Source organism: Primulina eburnea, unplaced genomic scaffold (assembly GCF_022965805.1).
Source record: "Primulina eburnea isolate SZY01 unplaced genomic scaffold, ASM2296580v1 ctg739_ERROPOS11973397, whole genome shotgun sequence".
In the NCBI taxonomy this organism is placed as follows: Eukaryota; Viridiplantae; Streptophyta; class Magnoliopsida; order Lamiales; family Gesneriaceae; genus Primulina; species Primulina eburnea.
In genome coordinates, this window is record NW_027331510.1 from 1,774,292 (window position 1) to 1,793,384 (window position 19,093).

Sequence of the window (19,093 nt, forward strand, 5' to 3'; positions counted from 1 at the left end):
AAATTTCATGAAGGTCCACGTATACAACATATGGATGGCAACATGCCAACATCGAGCAAATGTACTTATGCGAGGACCAACACGACCATGCATGCATCTATGTACGATGTGGTACATTTTGAACTCTTGTGGGGTGGCACATTCCAATATTTTGCCCGCAATTTAAATATTTTTCCACCGGTGGGGTGGCACACTCTGGAAATTCTGCTCCAACATGCTCGCTTGCTCTTCGTTTAGCTTCCTCTTCAATTCCTTCCCGAAATTTCTGTTATTTGGTGCAGTAGTTTCCTTCATTAATTAAATTAAAAACCTCAATTTTTCTTTACTAAAAAAATTTATTTACTTTGCATCTAGAATAAATCACGGGAAAAGAATATACTACACTATGGGGTAAGAGCAAGGTAGGCCTCTCAAATAAATTCCACGTACTTGCAATTTTTTAAAAATAAATTTCATCCAAAATTATATATATATGTTACATAAATGTGTGTGTAGCTAGCTATATCGGAGCAAGGGATTGACAATTGGCCTTTGCATATATATGTTCTTTTAATTTAATTCATGCATGCATGTGGTAAAGTAATGTGATTCACTTGATAATGATCCAAACTCAAATAGATGCTGTGATATTTCTTAGATATGAATATGTAGTTTTACAACATATATGTTAAAATTTCTTGATTAAAACTTAAAACTATGTATGTATGAGGACAAATCAATGTACGGTGAAACGAGGGTTGCTTTTTATCTTGGTTTATGACATCCCATGTACGAACCATTAGGATAATTAGTTGTATGTATGCAGGGATTACTTGGTTCCAATCCTGTAGAGATAATCTGACAACTCATTCAATTTGATGGTACTTGTGTATAATCAATACTAGTTACTCTGTACACGCGATGTGTGTACAATCTTTTTTATCATTATCGATGGACTAAAGTGAAAGTTGACAAATTATGGAGAGACTAAATTGATATTTGAATGGTTGAAATTAAAAAATGAAAGTGTGTTGAAATTTTAAAAAAACAAAAATAAAAGTGTAATATTAGTATCAACCCACTGTAAAATTGGAAAAAAAAAAAAGTTAGTGTCCTTTATTATCATGTCATCAAACTTAATAATATAGTATAGATTTGAAATAAAATTTTTGACAGCCCATTACTGCTTTGGGCCGCTCCAAATCGAAATTATGAAGAACCGAGCGAGGCGCCGGGATTACTAACCCGGCCCACTTTAATTTATTTTATTTTATTTTTAGCGGCCGGGGTCTACTTTCTCATTTTTTTTAAAATTTTAATTTAATAAATAAACCATAAAACTGAAACGACATCGTCATCACAGCCAATTGGCTGAGCCGCCACACCTGAGCATAGCTTCCGCCACTGTCACTGATAACCATCTCCACTTCAGTATCGCCAACGCCATCTCCCCTCTCAATATCTCTTGATTCCCTATATAATTCATGGGAAAGGGTGGAGGCTGTGTTCCCAGCAAGAAAAAGCTTCCAAAACCCACAACCGCCGCCTCCTCCTCCGATGATAGCCTCCCGGAATCCACCTATCCGCCCGCCACAAACCATGTCGTCAGTAATGAGTCCACCACCCCCACAATTTCAGATCCCACGCGGAATCTCAAGCTCTTCGTAGTTTTTTACTCCATGTACGGCCACGTGGAGGGCCTTGCCCGGCGGATGAAACGAGGGGTCGAGATGACTCCCGGCGTAGATGCTGTGCTCTACCGTGTGCCGGAGACTCTACCCGACGAAGTACTTTGCAAAATGCAGGCTCCGCCGAAAGACGATTCGATCCCTGTGATCGGGTCTCCCGATGAATTGGCGACAGCTGATGGATTTTTATTCGGATTTCCCACGAGGTACGGGTGCATGGCTGCGCAAATGAAGGCTTTCTTTGATTCTACGGGACAGTTGTGGAGAGAGCAGAAGCTCGCTGGCAAGCCTGCTGGCTTCTTCGTCAGCACCGGAACCCAAGGTGGAGGCCAAGAGACTACTGCGTAAGCATCATAAGTTGTCTGATTTCTCGTCAAATTGTATATTCTTAATCTCTCCATCTTCATGAGATTTAAACAAGGAATAAGCAAGTAAGTTTCTTGCAAAAGCTTTTCTTTTGGGTATAGAATGGCATGGAAAGTGGAGATTTTGAGATTCGCAATGTTCTTATCTGTGCTGACGCACATGTATTTGGTGTATTTCCATGTGTATGAGATAAAGAGGTTGATCTAGGGATCGATACTATGAAAAAAAATTTACAAATTTCTTTTTCTGCAGTCTGGTAATCTAGGTGAGGCTTAAACTATGGATGTAACCTTAATCTATTGATTAGTTTAACATATCAAGGGATCATTATACTGCAAGATAATGTCTTGTAGGGAATTGTCCGTTGATGGAATATAAGGACCTTCAAGAATTCACATAAATGCTTCATTGTTGCAAAGGAATTATGATACTGTTTTTTTCCTGGAAAACCACAAAAGAAAGGTTGTACCTTTCTTTTGGTAAGTTGTTAATTGGATGAGTTGAGTTGATATAGCCTTTTCTTTTTATTCTTCTGCTTTTATTTTCGTCTGTTTCTCTGTCCTTCCGCTGCCCCCAATATACCAGCTCTGTGGAAGAGAAAGCACCTTTTGTTTCCCTTCTTGAGGCCCTTTACACCTTCCTCTATGAAGTTCGAGCCTCCTCTTAGAGAATCCTGTGAATTGATCAAGACTGTTGCTGCTGCCCTCTAGGCTGAGTTCATATTGATTTAACGGATTCTGATAAGTTTCGTAGCAAGGCATCAAAAGAACTTGATGACGAAATTAGTGTGTAGGCTGTTGAACTTGATTCCAAACTATTGGATCAACTGTGCTGAAAAATCATTCTTAATTTAATTCCTTTTATTGGTATTTTGTTTTGGGACACGAAATATACCTATATCATGGTACCCCTGCAATTAGTATAATCAAGTGTTTTTTATCTTCATTTTGCAATAATTGGGAATATTAAATCTGAATTATCACTAGCCTGACACAGTATCACCATCCGATCATATGAATTACCATGCATCAGAAATTTGTATAATTAATAAGGTATAATAATGTGCACGGCTCTTGAATGTAATTTATCTGAAATTTATCTTCTCAACCCCCTCTTATTACAAAATCATACCTCAGAAATTGTCATATTTGTTTCTTCCGTTGCTCAAACTCGACTTGTCATGTTTTAACATAAATTTCACTGTTCACGTATTACGTTGCTGCAGGTGGACAGCAATCACACAATTAGCTCATCATGGGATGCTGTTTATTCCCATTGGATACACTTTCGGAGGTGGTATGTTCAAAATGGATTCCATCAGAGGAGGTACTCCGTATGGTGCTGGAGTCTATGCGGGTGATGGCACGAGGGAACCAAGTGAAACAGAACTGTCCATTGCAGAACATCAAGGCAAATACATGGCTGATATTGTTAAGAGGCTTGCTCAGAGTTAACCGCACATTATTTGGCAAATACACCCTGTGGAGTGATTTGATCTTTATTTATTGAGTATATGGCATTTCTTTTCATATCTCCACTGACAATTGGCGTTAAAGGTAATTTCTTGCTTACTCTCCGATAATCTTGCAAAATTTGCTTGTTTCTTTGATTTCAACTTTGGTTTTCCTCTACATGTTGGGTGTTCTGATTGATTTCAAAATTGTAAATATTCCATTCAATTTTTTTTTTTTACAGATCGAATGGAGGATAATAAGGTTTGAATTCATGTAATTTGTTTCTATACAGTCAATATACGTTCATTTGATTTGTATTACATTTCTTACCATATTCCTATATTTTTTGAAAAATCTATATATTTTTACATTTGTGTCGCATGGTGTCTGTATTTAAATCTGCAAATTTAGTGGTATAATAGCATCTGTACATTATGGTATTCGAGCATTTTATGTAGATGATAATGACCTTCCTTTCCCAATTCCCATCCATATCCATATTTCTCCATCAAACCTGCACATTGAAAATAATCAGACACTGATGCTTATCTATCTCCAAATTTGTCACTTATAGCCAGCCATTAACCTTATCTTCTTCAGTTCACAAGATAATGTACTCGTGCTTCTTTTGTATATTAGTTATAATCTTGGCTATGTTTGAACGAAATTAGGCCCGGGCGTGACATTTGCAAACAAAAAGAGTGGAGATATAGGACAAAAAGGTGACCACATGGAAGGCAATCATATCATTTTGAATTATTTACGCATCTCATTATACTACAGAAGAGATGCATAGATTTTTTGAAACAAAATTTATATAAAACTCATTTATATTATTACATATATATATAAAAAAAATGTTTTATGCGAAGTGAATGTTATTATTATGTACGTAAATTAAATACAAATAATACAAGGTGAAAGAGGGTTAGTTTGAACCTAAATTTCAAGGGTTGATCATATAACAAAATAATGTTATAATTTTTTTTATGTGATGTAATGTATTAATCCACGCGAAAATGATCGTTTATTGATAGTCGACATACATTTATACTATAGACAATACTATTTGCTAATATTTGATTTTGCATTCCCAAAATCAAGAAAATGTAAGAAACAAAAAAGCAATGCTCTATGATGAATACCTCAAGGCCTCGTACAAGTCCCTTTTCTTAGCTACAAGCTAAACATTGTATTCACCGTAAAAGGAATATGATTCTTATTCAAATCTGTGTGCCGCAGGCAAAATTAGCCTAGATTTCCCTGATTCCCTCTCAGTAGTACACGCCAAATGAAATATGGCCCAGTACCCAAAAAACAAGATAATAATCATTGAAAGATTAGATTTATGAATTTGAATTGCTTGGTCCAGTTTAAATTTTTTTGAAAAGTAGCACTTGGCATCTTTTCTTTTGTTGATTCACCAGTTATTAATTTATCGGCCAAACAAAATTTTATGTTGTATGATATTATAATATGATTATTATTATTTTGAGTTCTTGATAAAGGGGGATGCGAAATAATTTGGAAATATGGCCAATTGAACCGTTTTCCTCAATTATTGAGAAAAATGGATTCTGACAAATTGTTTTTCAAAAGCCCTTCCTTCATGTGCAATCTCATCTATGTTTCATGATATAATCAGTGCTGCCTTTTAGATTCTTATTGCACGTACAATATTTATGTGTACGTTCTAAATGTTAATTTCGCGCCTAAATTATACGACTTTATACATTAAAATAGAAAATTGTTATTTATCTTATTGATAATAAATCAAAGCTTTTAATTGGTAAATGGTTCTTGATTGACAGAGCACGAGGGAAAAATTTTGCATGCTCGGGCGCGCCATCAATTGCCTTAATATATATATACACACCAAATTGAGCAGCTCATTCATTCTGAAAAACACAAATCTACACTCGTGCCAAAAACCATGGAGAAATCTCTTCACGGCTCAAGACGACACGACGAGGTCGATTTCGACTTGAAAGAATGGGGCCTCAAGCGTCGAATCAGCCGAGAAAACACGAATTCGAGAAGATTTTCAGCATCAAATCTAACGAGTTTCAGAGAAGACGCAACATCTTTCAGATCAAACATAACCATTTCCAGCACCACCTCTTCTCCAGGATACACACCACGGGGTAACATTTCCTACGTGAGAGCATCGTCTTTAAATGATGAAAAAAAAAATCCAATTTTCTTGATTATTCTCACACTTTCGTTATTCGTTACCCTCTTTTATGCAGAAGAAATCGACCCTTCCACTTATTCGTTCACCACGGCCTTAAAAGGTGAAGTTTTTTATGAGAAAATACTCACTCAAATTAAAATTAAAGGTTCAATTTTTTTTATTTGAATAATTGATGACTTCATGTTTTTTGTCTGCAGCTTTACAGGCAAAAACAATTTACACATGGGAATACCTTTCACCAGGTGAAGGCTACACTCTCAACTCCAAATGGAGTGAAGCTGAGAAATACATTTCAAACCCTTTATCAGGAAGAGTTCCATTGGAATGTTTATCTGCAAAAACATTGAGTGGAAGGTCGTTTCGTAGCTTAACAAGTCGAATCACGATGTCTGCTCCATTGATATATCCTTCGATGAATTTGCAGCAACCTCACTGCTCCAACTCCATTGAAAACGAGCAAGAAAAGAAAATCAGTGTCCAAGGTTTAATTTCTTGCTGCAATATATCATACTTTAAGGGACATATATATGTATATCGCTAAAACTTGTATTTTTCATTTCAGAGAGGTTGAAAACAATTACGACGAGAGACATCGGGACACAAAGCACTCTGGTTGGCCTTAGATCGAGAAGCCCGAGTCCGATTCCCACTCCTTCCATCGAAGAAAGATCAATAAAGAAGAGTGAAAATGAGGGTGGAGACTCATCTGTTTCCAGTGGGAAATTTACATCTGACAAGGAGGTAATGGAATCAGCATTTTCAGTCCATCACTTTAAATTGATGTCAACATACGAGGCTCCCAATTTTTAAATAAAGGTTCGTTATACTAATGCAATGAAATTTTATTTTTGAAATACATTAATTTGATAATTTTATCAAAGGTAAAAGAAATCATTGCAAGCGTAAGATCGAACGTGCCAACGAACTGCCATGTTACGTCTCTTATCGGCAACCACAAAATTTTCCAATATATCGCAAGGGCCGGGTTGCTAAGATTTAGTATATCTATGGAGAGGCTAAAATCTACATATTTTTTAACAAAGTAATAAATCTGGTCTGGTTATATTGAGATATATATTCTGATTTGCAAGCTATCCCCACAGTGCTGCTGTATTATGTGGGGAGCTCCTTTGATTTTGAATCATAGAATGGTCCCTCGAGCATGTGCCAAGTGCGTGTTATGTGGTCACACTTCTGGATTTCATCATGTATGCATACATACCTCTCGGAGAATTTTGTCTTTTATTTTCATTTGATAAAGAAGTGAAATTGATATATCGCGTATAATACTATAATCAACTTTTTTTCAAATTCAAAAACATGGATTTATATTATTTATATGTGTGACATATATGAACTGATCTTTCCACAGGTAGAAGTGCAAAAAACGAGGGAGGATGGTGAATTCGCACAAAAAAATGAAGGAGAAGAAGATAGGCCGGAAAAAGCAAGAATGAAAACGAGTACGTGCAGTTGCTTCTCTTTAATCACGAGAAAGAGAAGTAAGAGCAAACCCACAAAAAATACGACGACTCTTCACTTCATTAAAGCTTGCTATGTCTAATATGGCAACTTCTTGTCCATAGGAATGTTTGAAAAAACAAGAAGAAGAAGCTAATAAAATGGGATGCGAGTGAGTGACGCAAGATCACTTATTCAAAAGTACCGTACAATGTAATTTTCGATGGGACATTTAGTTATGTCCGATGGGTGAAAATAAAGTTATTATTTGTTCATATAAATGATTGTTTTCAATAGTAAATACACTCTGCCCTACTCTATTGTTTTAATTAATTTACTGGATCATTGAATGTGGTGGAAACGAAGAGTTCTTTTGTTTGGTGCAACGTCAATAAATCAAGGTTATGCTAAAATTACGTATGAAACAGACATTGAATATTTATTAATAATCTAAAATTAATAATATTATCGTTCAAAATGACATCTGCATGGCGTCCTACCTAGCACAAAAACAAAAGTAGGCAACTAGCTGAATTAGCATTGACCGTCGCTGAATACAAATAAAGCTGCGCCTAGGTACTTGGAGTCGACGCCTACAAATATTTTTAGTCGTGCATTATTATAATTTAATTTTAAACTAGTATTGCTAGTCCTGCTGCATATTGAGAATTTTGGTGTTAAATATTTTAGTTTTGGAAATATAGAGATTATTTTAATATTTTATTAGAATATATATAGTAGTTATATATGAGATACAAATTTTTTATTATGATTTTTTTATTGAATAAAAAAGGAATATTTTTGTAATTTCAATTATATGTGCCCCCAAATAAGTATTTTTTTTAATGAATTCAGAGGCATGATTTATTTTTAAATAACTCATAGAGTAAAGTAGATGATGATGATGATGATGATCCAGTCACTTCCCTTGGATGCTCGAGTCTTACACAAGCAAAACAAATACATGCATCATCATTCCATTTATTACCACAAACCCACCTCGAATTTCGCAAGTTCTGCAGAGAAATCAAAGCACATACACGCACACACCAGAGGAACGAATCGGTTTAAGGGAGACTCGTGGGTTTTGAGATTGATTTGAAGATCGATGGCGGTTGGAAATGGTGGAAGAAGGTTGATGGGACCTCTGCTCACAGTGAATTTCGTGGTGTATTTGATTGTTGTGGGGCTGGCTGGTTGGTCTCTCGACAAGTACATCGATGGAGAGCAGAATCATCCCCGTAAGTACTAACTACTAACCCTCTCAGTTTATATATACCTCGAAAGTCAGTGCGTGCAGCTTCCAACTAGGCTAGGCTAATGGCTTACATGTGCAGACCTGGGTGGAAATCCTTCGACGATTTTCCTTCTCATATTTGCGTTGATCGCTGGTACGATGGGGATATGCTCGGTGTTTCAGGGATACATGCAAGCTCGTGTATGGAACAGTGTTGGACTCGCAAGTGCTGCAACATCCGCAATCATCTCATTGGGGATTACTGCTCTGGCTTTTGGGTATCCATCACATATAATCATCAATCTCTTGAGAAAAGATAATCTAGAATATCATGCATAACCATTGCTTCGTAGCCTACATCATATCATGCCCCAAGCTTGTTTGTGATCTAAACACAATTTTCTTTGCCAATTGACAGTCTTGTTTGCAAGCAAATCATAATGGGAGGACACAGGGGTAAACGCTTGGTAAGGTGTCTAACTCAACATAGAATATTTTCATTGCATCCATCACCGACCGATTCTTGAATTTTAATCTTGTAACTCGCAGCAAACGCTGGAAGCGTTTATTGCGATATCAGGACTCAGCCAACTACTCTACCTGCTTCTTCTGCATGCTGGAATATTTAACAGCAGATACGGGCCGACTTACCAAGGTTAAGGACACCCAAAGAATACCACAATTTCCAAGTTCACAATCTTTCAGGTTTCAACAGGACGGTTAGATTTTTGTCCATAGTCTGAACCAAGTGATTAATAAGTGTAGTGAGGTATTAGAATCTACCAGAATGAGGCATATCCGAGTTGCAAGAATTTTAATAACTAGAGAGATTTTGTTGCTTGCAAGTAGAAAATAGTTATTCTAGTAAAGCTTTGTGATGCTGATGCAACAGATTGGTAGTGGAACATGAAAACTTGATGGCAGAGGACGAAAGAGTTGGCGAAAGTTTCATGTAATCCAACAGAAAGATTAAATAGTGGTAGTGATATTCCCAAATTTAAATATTTTCAAATTTTATGCATTACTTTTCACGTAAATGTGTTTACGGCCATTAGATCAATTCTTAAGGTGCTTTCGCAATTTACCCAAAAAGAAAATTATTAAGTTACATAGTTTTTCTCCAAAAAAACTAAACTTGAAAACCATGTATTAGAGTTGGTAAGTTGTATCAATGTATAGCGAGAGTGCAACACGCATATCCAAAGTAGCTAACAGTACCCCATATCTATTATACAAGCTTTTCTTCTACAAGAAAACAAACTGGGCCATTACTCTGAGTTTAGCGATTCAGAGTACCTGATCAGTTTCAGAAACGTGCCATTCAGCTATTGCCAGTGTGTGACGGCCACCACAAGCAACTAGTTTAGCACACCACCGGCCTTCATCTGCACTGGCACTGATGCCTTTAGGAGGTGGAATTGCTATGGGAACTTCAGCTGGATGTCCTGTGGTCACCTTTCGTCCATATCCCAAACGTCCATGGTCCCCTCGTCCAAACTGCAAGCATCAAGATAAGTTGACGACTGCCTTGAAAATCCCTTGGATTCAAGTTAAACGTGAAATGGATTTAGAAAGTTTAGCCGATCTTGTGTTCCTAATTGAGTTTCAACGCCAACAAAAATGCACAGCAAAGAGTAAAAAGCATTCAATGAGTGTTACAAAGATGCATTTAATGGGTGGCATATATTATCGCTAGTTTATTTTATTGAAGAGCATGTCATGTTTGGTGGGCTAATAGTATGTCCATTTGTTGCATAAATAAGATTAAAAGAAGCGTAAAGCACTCACTGAATACATGCGGCCATCCCTCGTTAATGCAACGGAGTGAGTACCTCCACAAGAAACCTGCAAAGAAGAGAAGTTTTTGTCATTTCATTTTTCAAAAATGCACACTATAAATAATAAAACAAGATGTTCACGTCTCAAAATTGCCTAATTGCTCATCATAAAGGGACAAACCACAAAACATAAAAACGAAAAGACGTCGTAAATAAATATAAGTCAATTAGTACAAACATAGATATGTCACAAGTGTAAAAAAGCAAAAGCTAGAATTTGGTTTAGTCCAATACTCAAATTCACGCTACAATAAAATGTAAGTTAAGTGTTTTTTGCACCACCACACACACGCAGTTACACAATACTGTTGGCCCTGAATGGAACGTTGAAGGAGCAATTCATTTGTTACATTTTTATTCAAGCTATTACAATTTTATAATATAAGAATCACAAGAATGCTGACACATGTAAGAACCTGAACAATGTCCTCGCCCACTAAAAGTTGAACCCTTTGAGGAACCATTTTGCTGCTCTTGTCATCTCCAAATCCAAGTCTTCCGTGCTCTCCTCTGCCCCAACCATACATCTAAGGAAAAACGTGAATTAGATAGACAGTCTTCGCTAAACTTTAACAAGATTCAAAATTGTATATTAAGACTCCATAGTGGATAAACAGCAAACAAAAGGAAAAAACACCAAAAGATAGATTAAACTGAAGTAAAGAGAGAGAATGCTATTATCAGAATTTGGTTGATATATTGAAAAAAATATATTCCTTTGGTGCCAAGCAAAGGGGTGGGGGTGGGGGTGTTATTGGGGATCATGAGTGGTGGCATGGTTGCATTTGACACAAAATAAATGCAGTGATGTTTACAGTAAATAATTTCAGGAATACTAAGAGACGAGCCAATGTCCTGGCTAAGGACTCCCAATACACTGTTACAAATATAAATATCCCAAATAGCAGTAGTAACAAAAGTAGAAAAAAACTGCAAGGATATATTTCAGGTTAAACCAACAGACTGCTGCCTAAGAGAACCAGTGAGGCAGGGAAGATGTTGCCAAAAAATAAGATGAAATTAAGATATTTAGCCTCTCTTCATGTCTGAATGGCTACGCATTGTTCTTGTGTACATAGTAGCACCGAGATGTGTTCAAATGTGCAAATGTTTAACAGAATGAAGAGATATAATATATACCTCTCCATCATCAGTCAATGCAGTAGAATGCCATCCTCCAGCAGCAATATCAACCTGGACATCAATGCATAGAATCTCTAACTCCAACCATAAATAATACAGAAGACTTTCAATTTCTCAAAATTTATCATGGCAATAAGTTCTAAACTTTACTCTATTGCCACAGAACGCCAAATTGTTATTGCCATATGATATCATTACTTTTAGGACGTATAACCTTCAAAATTCCGTATCTATTCTCTGATTTTGTTCAGAAGACACTTAAACTTGCTAATCACTAAAACATCAGATCCCTAACTATCTGTAAATCCCCCATTGCCATCTCTTTCATCATAGAAATTCAGAGGCTTCCGAACGAAACTTCACAGTTTTTTTTTTTTTTGCATATTTACAATGCCGTCTCTTTTATCGGAGAAATTAAGACTTTTTCAAATGAATACATTTTTTTTTCTTAATGGTCTACCAGATTCATACAAAACAATTATCAAAGGTCATATAGCATCGAAAATCATCGATACTATGGAAAACCAACCAAAGCAGTTGGTTGAAGACGATATAATGAACCAACACTGACTGATGGCAAAAATAAAATGCTCACAAGATTCTATGCATTGGAAAAAGGAAACTAATGGCCACCGGAGAATATATACTATATAGAGGATAGTAACACAAACCAAAGTAAGATCAGAGAGGCCCTGGACATGAATAGGTTGTGATCTTGGCTGGGTATCACCAGTTCCAAGCTGACCATACTCATTATTGCCCCAAGCCATCAAAGTTCCATCATCAAGAAGCGCTAAATTATGAAAGGCACCAACTGCAATTAACCTAACACTATCAAGACCTTGCACTCGCACTGAGGTTGAAATTTGCTTTCTGTAAAATGATTAAAGTTAAACAAGTGTAAACAACTGACTAAGCTACCAAATCAAATGAATGCTTGCAGCATATATGAAAAAATCAGACAACAAATAATATATTTATCTCAGACTTCACTAAACCAACCATACATGTCTCCAGGAGGCCATGGTTGACCCCATGTCCATACATGTCCTTCTCGGGTAAGAACAACAGAATGAGTGCCACCAGCAGCTACCTGTGGGATGAGAAAGTTTGGATTTTAACTGGTGAATCTTATTAGTGGCTTGGTGCATGTGTAGTGCATATACATTAGAATATCAAACAATGGCAAAAAAAGTAAAATGCTACTTCTTGGGTTGATACAAAAGAATTCTAATTCCTTGGGGGTTGCAAAGGTGATAAGAATTATCGATGGTAACCAAAGTTCATCTAGAAGAATAATCATCAGTTATGCTTGATACTGAAAATGTTTCAATTCAGTACCAAGTTCACTGCTACAAATTTGTTGGTATTAATTAACCCTATCATCCAAGGGGAAATGAGCGGTAAAATGCTTATAATTCCATACTTCAAAACTGTAACACGAGTTTAACCACCTGACGAACAGATAGTCTTGGTACGCATCGCTGTGGAATGATTATATCTCTTCTGACAGGTTTGCCCGTGTCTTCTTTCCGTTCAGGTTCTTCAACACATTGTCCATACTCATTCCCACCTGCACAAAAGAGGGTTCGCCCTTCAAAAACAAAAGAAGCTAACTCCACTTTTGCGTGCACATTTGAATCACACCTTATGACACTATCCAACGCACAAGATCAAAATTTCCACCTATCAACCACAAATAACTTTGAAAGCTGAAACTTCAAAATTTTATCCCTAGCTCTCATTATTGGCCTCTATAGACACATTTAAAAAGGTATAAGCGTACCCCATGCATAAGCTCGACCTTGTTCGTCAACGGATAAGCAATGCCAGCCACCAATAGCAGCCTATGATTCAAACCAGAATCTTTACTGACAAAGAATGCCAAACTCTACACCATTGTCAAAATAAATGAATAAATCACAGAAAAGAAACCACGAGACACCTGAATAATTTTGACATTGGCAAGTGCCTTAACTTGGCTAGGAGCATTCTCATTTTTGGTTTCCTGTGGATGGCCCAGTGTTCCTCTTTGATTCCAGCCCCATGTAAATAACTAAATCATCACAAGCAAACAATCACACACAGTGTAGACCCATCATCTTTACAGTAAAACCAAGATAAAGGACTTCAAAATCAGAACCTTTCCGTCATCGCATATAGCAAGGGAGTTGCGGCTGCCGGCCACGACGGAGCAAACGTTGCTAGAACTCAGAGCAGAAATGGCACAAACCAATTCTTTCTCCTCACTGTTTCCAATTCCCATCTGCACATCTTCTCCAGAACCCCTAAAATACCATTGAAAGAAAGAAAGGAGTGAAAATTGAGAACAGAGCATGAAGGGTGACTGTAGTTTTCTGAGGTAACGGGGGAGACCAAGCAATAACAACAGTTTTGGAGGCCATGATTAGTGGGATGCCACTGCACCGGTGGGCTTCTACGGGAAGTTCTCAAAGAACTTGTCTTTTGATGAAGACCGTGGCTGCGCAGCTAAAAATGGTACAAATTTCGGGTAGGTTTTACTGGTGGTTTCAACTTGAATTGAAGTGCGTATCTTATTCGGAATCAATCTTTCCATGGATGATACTCACTTCCAGAAATAAATTCCACGTCACAAATATTTTAGGAAATTTTTGTGCACGTGAATATCAATTATAAAAATATTAAAAATTTAATATATGTGTTGGGATGCAACCAAAGTCTCACATTGGAAGATCTAGAGAAAGATCATGGGTTTATAAGATGGAATGATATCTCCATTGGAATGAGGCCTTTTGGGTAGTTCCAAAAGCAAAACCATGAGGGTTAAAACCCAAAGTGGACAATATCATACCAGTGTGGAGATATCCGGATTCCATTGGTCCTAACAAGTGGTATCAGAGCCAGGTTGCCGTGATCAATCGTGAATAAAGGAGAATGGCCTCAAGAATTGATGTGGAGCGTTTCGATGGAAGAGGAGATTTCGGGATTTGGCGTAGAAGAATTCATGCCATTCTTGTTCAACAGAAGGTGGCGAAGGCATTGGGCGATTTTAAAAATTTGCCAGAATCACTCTCGGAAGATCAGAAAAATGAACAAATGGAATTAGCGTTCAGCACCCTCACTCTGCATCTTGATGACAAAGTGCTTCGAGAAGTTTCATCAGAAACAACAGCAGCTGGTCTGTGGAAAAGATTGGAAGAACTGTATCTCACCAAATCCTTACAGGATCGAATCTACTTGAAAAGCAAATTATTTGGATTCAAGATGATTGAAACAAAAACAACCACTGATAATGTTGATGACTTCAACAAGTTGTTACTTGATCTGGAAAATATTGTAATCAAGATCGATGATGAAGACAAAGCAATCATTCTTTTAAACTCTCTCCCAAAATCCTATGCAACCTTTGTTGAAACTCTAAAGTACGCTAGAGATTCATTGTCCTTGAATGATGTCCAGAAGGCCTTGAAATCCAAAGAAACTGATGCACTTACAGGGAATCCATCCTTATCATCTGCAGATAGTCTCTTTGTGCGTGGAAGACCTGAGCAAAGACATGTCAGAAGGAAATCTCGGAGTAAGTCGAGAAGTAAATCAAGAAATGGGATATTCAAGGGCAAGTGTTTTCACTGTCACAAGGAGGGTCATTACAGAAGAGACTGTCCTGAAAGGAAAAAGGGCCAAGAAAGTTTCAAACTCCATGGTGAATTAGAAGTCACACAAGATGGATATGAAAGTGCAGAGGTACTCTGTGTATCAAATCAAGAAACTAATGAAGGCTGGGTAATGGACAGTGGCTGCTCTTTTCACATGTGTCCCAACAAAACAAGCTTTGAATCATTTCAGGAAACTGGATGGCGGACAAGTGATTCTTGGAAACAATAAGACCTGTAAAGTTGCAGGGATTGGTACTTTAAGACTCAAACTCCACAATGGCACTGAAATGGTTCTCAACGATGTAAGATATGTGCCAGAATTAAGGAGGAACTTGATCTCCCTTGGAGCACTGGACAAGAAAGGATGTACCTTCAAATCCGAGAATGGAAGGCTTACAGTCACAAAAGGATCACTTGTGCTCATGAAGGGCGACCTAATCAATGGGCTGTATTTACTTTCAGGCAACACAATAATCAAACCAGCTGTCCTTGCCACAAAAGCTACTGAAGGAACTAACCTGTGGCATTTGAGGTTAGGTCACATTAGTGATCGTGGTCTGCAAGAATTAGGTAGACAAGGACTAATAACCAAGTCATGTGTCTCATCTCCAGAATTTTGTGATGTGTGCATAAAGGGCAAAGCAACAAGAGTCAAGTTTCCCAAAGCTATGCATCAAACAAATGCACCTCTTGAGTATGTACACTCGGACTTGTGGGGACCTACCAAGGAGCCTTCACTAGGAGGTGCAAATTACTTTATGACCTTAGTGGATGACTATTCCAGAAGAGTTTGGGTGTACCCATTAAAACACAAAAGTGATGCTTTTGACAGATTCAAACAATGGACAATACTCCAAGAAAACCAAACAGGAAAGCGACTGAAATGTTTAAGAACAGACAATGGTTTGGAGTATTGTTCTAAGGAGTTAAATAAATTCTGCCAAGACAGAGGAATTGCTAGACACTTAACAGTCCCTGGTACACCACAGCAGAATGGTTTGGCTGAAAGAATGAATAGAACACTCCTGGAACGTGTGAGATGCATGCTGTTAACTTCAGGGTTGCCAAATGTCTTCTGGGCTGAAGCTGTAGTCACAGCAAGCTACTTGATTAACAGATCCCCATCGGTTCCACTGGGTTTTCTTACACCAATGGAGAAGTGGAAGGGAAAACCACCTTCACTTGATTACCTCAGACCTTTTGGATGTACAGCTTTTGCTCACATTAAGCAAGGAAAATTGGAACCAAGAGCCACTAAGTGTATCCTTCTTGGCTATCCAGAAGGTGTTAAAGGGTATAAACTGAGGTGTATAGAGGCAGGAAAAGAAAGGACCTTCATTTGCAGGGATGTTACTTTTAAGGAAAAAGAATTCCCTCTAAAGTTAAAACATGAATTAACCCTCTCAACTGCTAATGAAGTCCCTGAATCTACAGTCACACCAGTTAAGGTGGAGCTGTCATCATTCCCTGCAGATGCTGATAAAGAAGCAGAAGATAATCATGGACAAGGGAACATTAAGGAGTATCAACTGGTCAGGGATAGACAAAAGAGAACCATCAAACCACCTGAAAGATATGGATATGGAGATATGGTTTCCTTTGCTCTTACAGCAGCTTCTCTCATTGAAGATAATGAACCAGGCTCATTGAGTGAAGCCATGAACTCAGTGGATAATAAACATTGGGTGAATGCAATGAAGGAAGAAATTGAATCACTAGAAAAGAACAACACCTGGAAACTGGTCTCCTCCTCAATCAAGCATAAGATCATTGGCTCCAAGTGGATATTCAAACGAAAAGAAGGTATTTTAGGAGTAGAAAAACCAAGATACAAGGCCAGATTAGTTGCCAAAGGCTATGCTCAAACTGAAGGTATTGAGTTTCACGAAATCTTCTCACCAGTTGTCAAACATAAATCTATAAGAAGTATCCTATCCATTGTTGCCAAGGAAGATTTAGAGTTGGATCAGTTGGATGTTAAAACAGCATTTTTGCATGGTGATTTAGATGAAGTGATCTACATGCAACAACCTGAAATGTTTGAAGCAAAAACTGATATACCTATGGTGTGTGAACTCAAGAAATCAATATATGGCTTAAAACAAGCCCCTAGGCAATGGTATAGGAAATTCGATGACTTCATGATGAGCAATAAATTTCACAGAAGTGAATATGATTGGTGCGTATATCACAAAAGGCTGAAAAGTGGTGAAAACCTTTATCTACTCCTATACGTTGATGATATGCTTCTGGCCAGTAAAGATAAAGGTGAAATCTTGAGCTTAAAGGCAGAACTCAGTTCTGTGTTTGAGATGAAGGATCTTGGTTCAGCTAAGAAAATTCTAGGCATGGAAATAAAAAGGAAAAGGGCTGAAAAACAACTCCTTCTCACTCAAACGGGATATGTTCAAAAGGTTCTGCACAAGTTCAGCATGTATAATGCTAAGCCTGTACAAAGTCCATTAGCAAATCACTTTAAGCTCTCAGTTGATCAAAGTCCCTGCACTGAAGAAGATAAAAATTATATGCAAAACATACCTTATGCTAATGTGGTGGGCAGTTTAATGTATGCCATGATCTGCACTAGACCTGATTTAGCTTATGCAATCAGCCTAGTAAGTAGGTTCATGTCTAATCCTGGGAAGGAGCATTGGATGGCACTGAAGTGGATACTAAGGTATGTGAAGGGATCAGTGAACATGGGATTGTCTTTTACTGACAGGAAAGGATCAAGTGAGTTGGTTGCTGGATTTGTAGACTCAGATTTTGCAGGCAGCATTGATACTAGAAAATCACTCACAGGATATGTGTTCACTTTGTATGGAACCGCAGTGAGTTGGAAGTCCATGCTTCAACCAGTAGTGGCCTTATCCACAATGGAAGCAGAGTACATTGCTGTCACAGAAGGAGTGAAAGAAGGAATCTGGTTCCAAGGGTTCTTAAGGGACTTAGGTTTTAATCAAAAACCAATACTCATTCATTGTGACAACCAAAGCGCGGTTCATCTATCTAAACATCAAGTGTTTCATGAGCGGTCAAAACACATAGATGTCAAGTTACATTTTGTACGAGAAGTAACTGAGAAAGGGAAGATACAGGTTGTGAAAATCGGCACACAGGATAATCCAGCTGATATGTTTACTAAAGTGCTCCCCACAAACAAGCTGCATTATTGTCTGGAGCTGATTAATTTAGAATCAAAAACAGAGCCTTAAAGTTAAGGCACTGGAGGAGGAAGAGCGACTGATATTGAAGTGAGAATTGACAACAAGGTGGAGAATTGTAAGTCAGAAGTGTTGGTAAATTCTTCTGGAAGACTATGGATAATTCTCTCAGTCAATGCCAAATGTGTATATCGTGGACTTGACTGAAGTCAGTTATAGCAATGTCAAGAAATGTAACCGCAAATGCATTTTAGAGATCAACGGTTTTTATGGTCAGCATTCAGATATATATGTGATGAGAGCTGAGGGAAAAGCACGACGGAGAAAAATATAATTCTAGAGTGTATCTACTTGAGAGAAAAAAAGTGAGATACAAGAGAGAGTTGTGATTCTTTGTGATCGTAAATAGAATGCTAAAGGGTTACTGAAATTGTCTGTAACTTCCTTGTAAAGAGATCGATTCAATAAAAGTGTTCTTTCTTCTCCCGTGGATGTAGATCGTATTGATCGAACCACGTAATTCTCGTGTACTGATCTTTATGTTCGAAGCTATCTTTTGATTCTTGATTACTGCACGTCATTGGGTTCACATTCTTGAGATCGAGTTCTGTTTATTTTCACTACAATATGTAATATGTGTCATCAGACACGTAAATACTAATTATAAATCAAATAAAAAAATTAATATATGCAATTAAATACATAATTTAAATAAGATAACTAATGCAGTACATAGATTTCACAAATTCAACCCACCAAAAGTTATAATTATCTCATAGTATATAATTTATATATGCATGTGAAATGAAAAGTAACTTAAATTAAAAAATGTGTCTTATTGAATCCTTGAACTTATTGTATATTGTTTTGGTAATCACGAATTTTTATCAATTAGACAGGTCAATTCGATTCATATTTATAAAATTGATTC

General features: G+C 37.3%; 4 protein-coding genes across 8 annotated transcripts; 3 read left to right on the plus strand and 1 right to left on the minus strand.

Annotated features, from left to right (window-relative positions):
• The first annotated feature begins 1,321 nt into the window (after positions 1 to 1,321).
• Positions 1,322 to 3,866, plus strand: LOC140821800 (probable NAD(P)H dehydrogenase (quinone) FQR1-like 2). Its single transcript, XM_073182403.1, has 3 exons — positions 1,322 to 2,011; positions 3,259 to 3,589; positions 3,729 to 3,866. Exons 1-2 carry the CDS (start codon positions 1,464 to 1,466, stop codon positions 3,485 to 3,487), a joined length of 777 nt encoding a protein of 258 aa, XP_073038504.1. The 5' UTR covers positions 1,322 to 1,463; the 3' UTR covers positions 3,488 to 3,589; positions 3,729 to 3,866.
• Positions 3,867 to 5,325: 1,459 nt separating this feature from the next.
• LOC140821798 (uncharacterized) lies at positions 5,326 to 7,503 on the plus strand. 3 transcript variants are annotated; one of them, XM_073182401.1, is made up of 6 exons: positions 5,327 to 5,631; positions 5,737 to 5,781; positions 5,879 to 6,163; positions 6,244 to 6,422; positions 7,054 to 7,183; positions 7,268 to 7,503. In XM_073182401.1, exons 1-6 carry the CDS (start codon positions 5,421 to 5,423, stop codon positions 7,297 to 7,299), a joined length of 882 nt encoding a protein of 293 aa, XP_073038502.1. In that variant the 5' UTR covers positions 5,327 to 5,420; the 3' UTR covers positions 7,300 to 7,503. The 3 variants fall into 3 exon arrangements, with proteins under 3 accessions (XP_073038503.1, XP_073038502.1, XP_073038501.1); XM_073182402.1 differs by lacking the exon at positions 7,268 to 7,503 and having other exon boundaries at positions 5,326 to 5,631; positions 6,244 to 6,497; positions 7,054 to 7,234; XM_073182400.1 differs by having other exon boundaries at positions 5,329 to 5,631; positions 7,054 to 7,503.
• A 506-nt stretch (positions 7,504 to 8,009) lies between these two features.
• Positions 8,010 to 9,367, plus strand: LOC140822032 (membrane protein PM19L-like). Its single transcript, XM_073182756.1, has 4 exons — positions 8,010 to 8,383; positions 8,480 to 8,657; positions 8,798 to 8,846; positions 8,929 to 9,367. The coding sequence occupies exons 1-4, from the start codon at positions 8,251 to 8,253 to the stop codon at positions 9,037 to 9,039; spliced, it is 471 nt and encodes a 156-aa protein (XP_073038857.1). The 5' UTR covers positions 8,010 to 8,250; the 3' UTR covers positions 9,040 to 9,367.
• Positions 9,368 to 9,651: 284 nt separating this feature from the next.
• Positions 9,652 to 13,963, minus strand: LOC140822148 (ultraviolet-B receptor UVR8-like). 3 transcript variants are annotated; one of them, XM_073182897.1, is made up of 11 exons: positions 13,737 to 13,963; positions 13,504 to 13,648; positions 13,306 to 13,416; positions 13,147 to 13,207; positions 12,815 to 12,933; positions 12,368 to 12,453; positions 12,032 to 12,233; positions 11,358 to 11,411; positions 10,634 to 10,744; positions 10,168 to 10,224; positions 9,652 to 9,876 (listed from the first exon to the last, which is right to left on the minus strand). In XM_073182897.1, the coding sequence occupies exons 1-11, from the start codon at positions 13,763 to 13,765 to the stop codon at positions 9,667 to 9,669; spliced, it is 1,185 nt and encodes a 394-aa protein (XP_073038998.1). In that variant the 5' UTR covers positions 13,766 to 13,963; the 3' UTR covers positions 9,652 to 9,666. The 3 variants fall into 3 exon arrangements, with proteins under 3 accessions (XP_073038998.1, XP_073038997.1, XP_073038999.1); XM_073182896.1 differs by having other exon boundaries at positions 13,504 to 13,963; XM_073182898.1 differs by lacking the exons at positions 10,634 to 10,744; positions 11,358 to 11,411 and having other exon boundaries at positions 13,504 to 13,963.
• Positions 13,964 to 19,093: the final 5,130 nt, after the last annotated feature.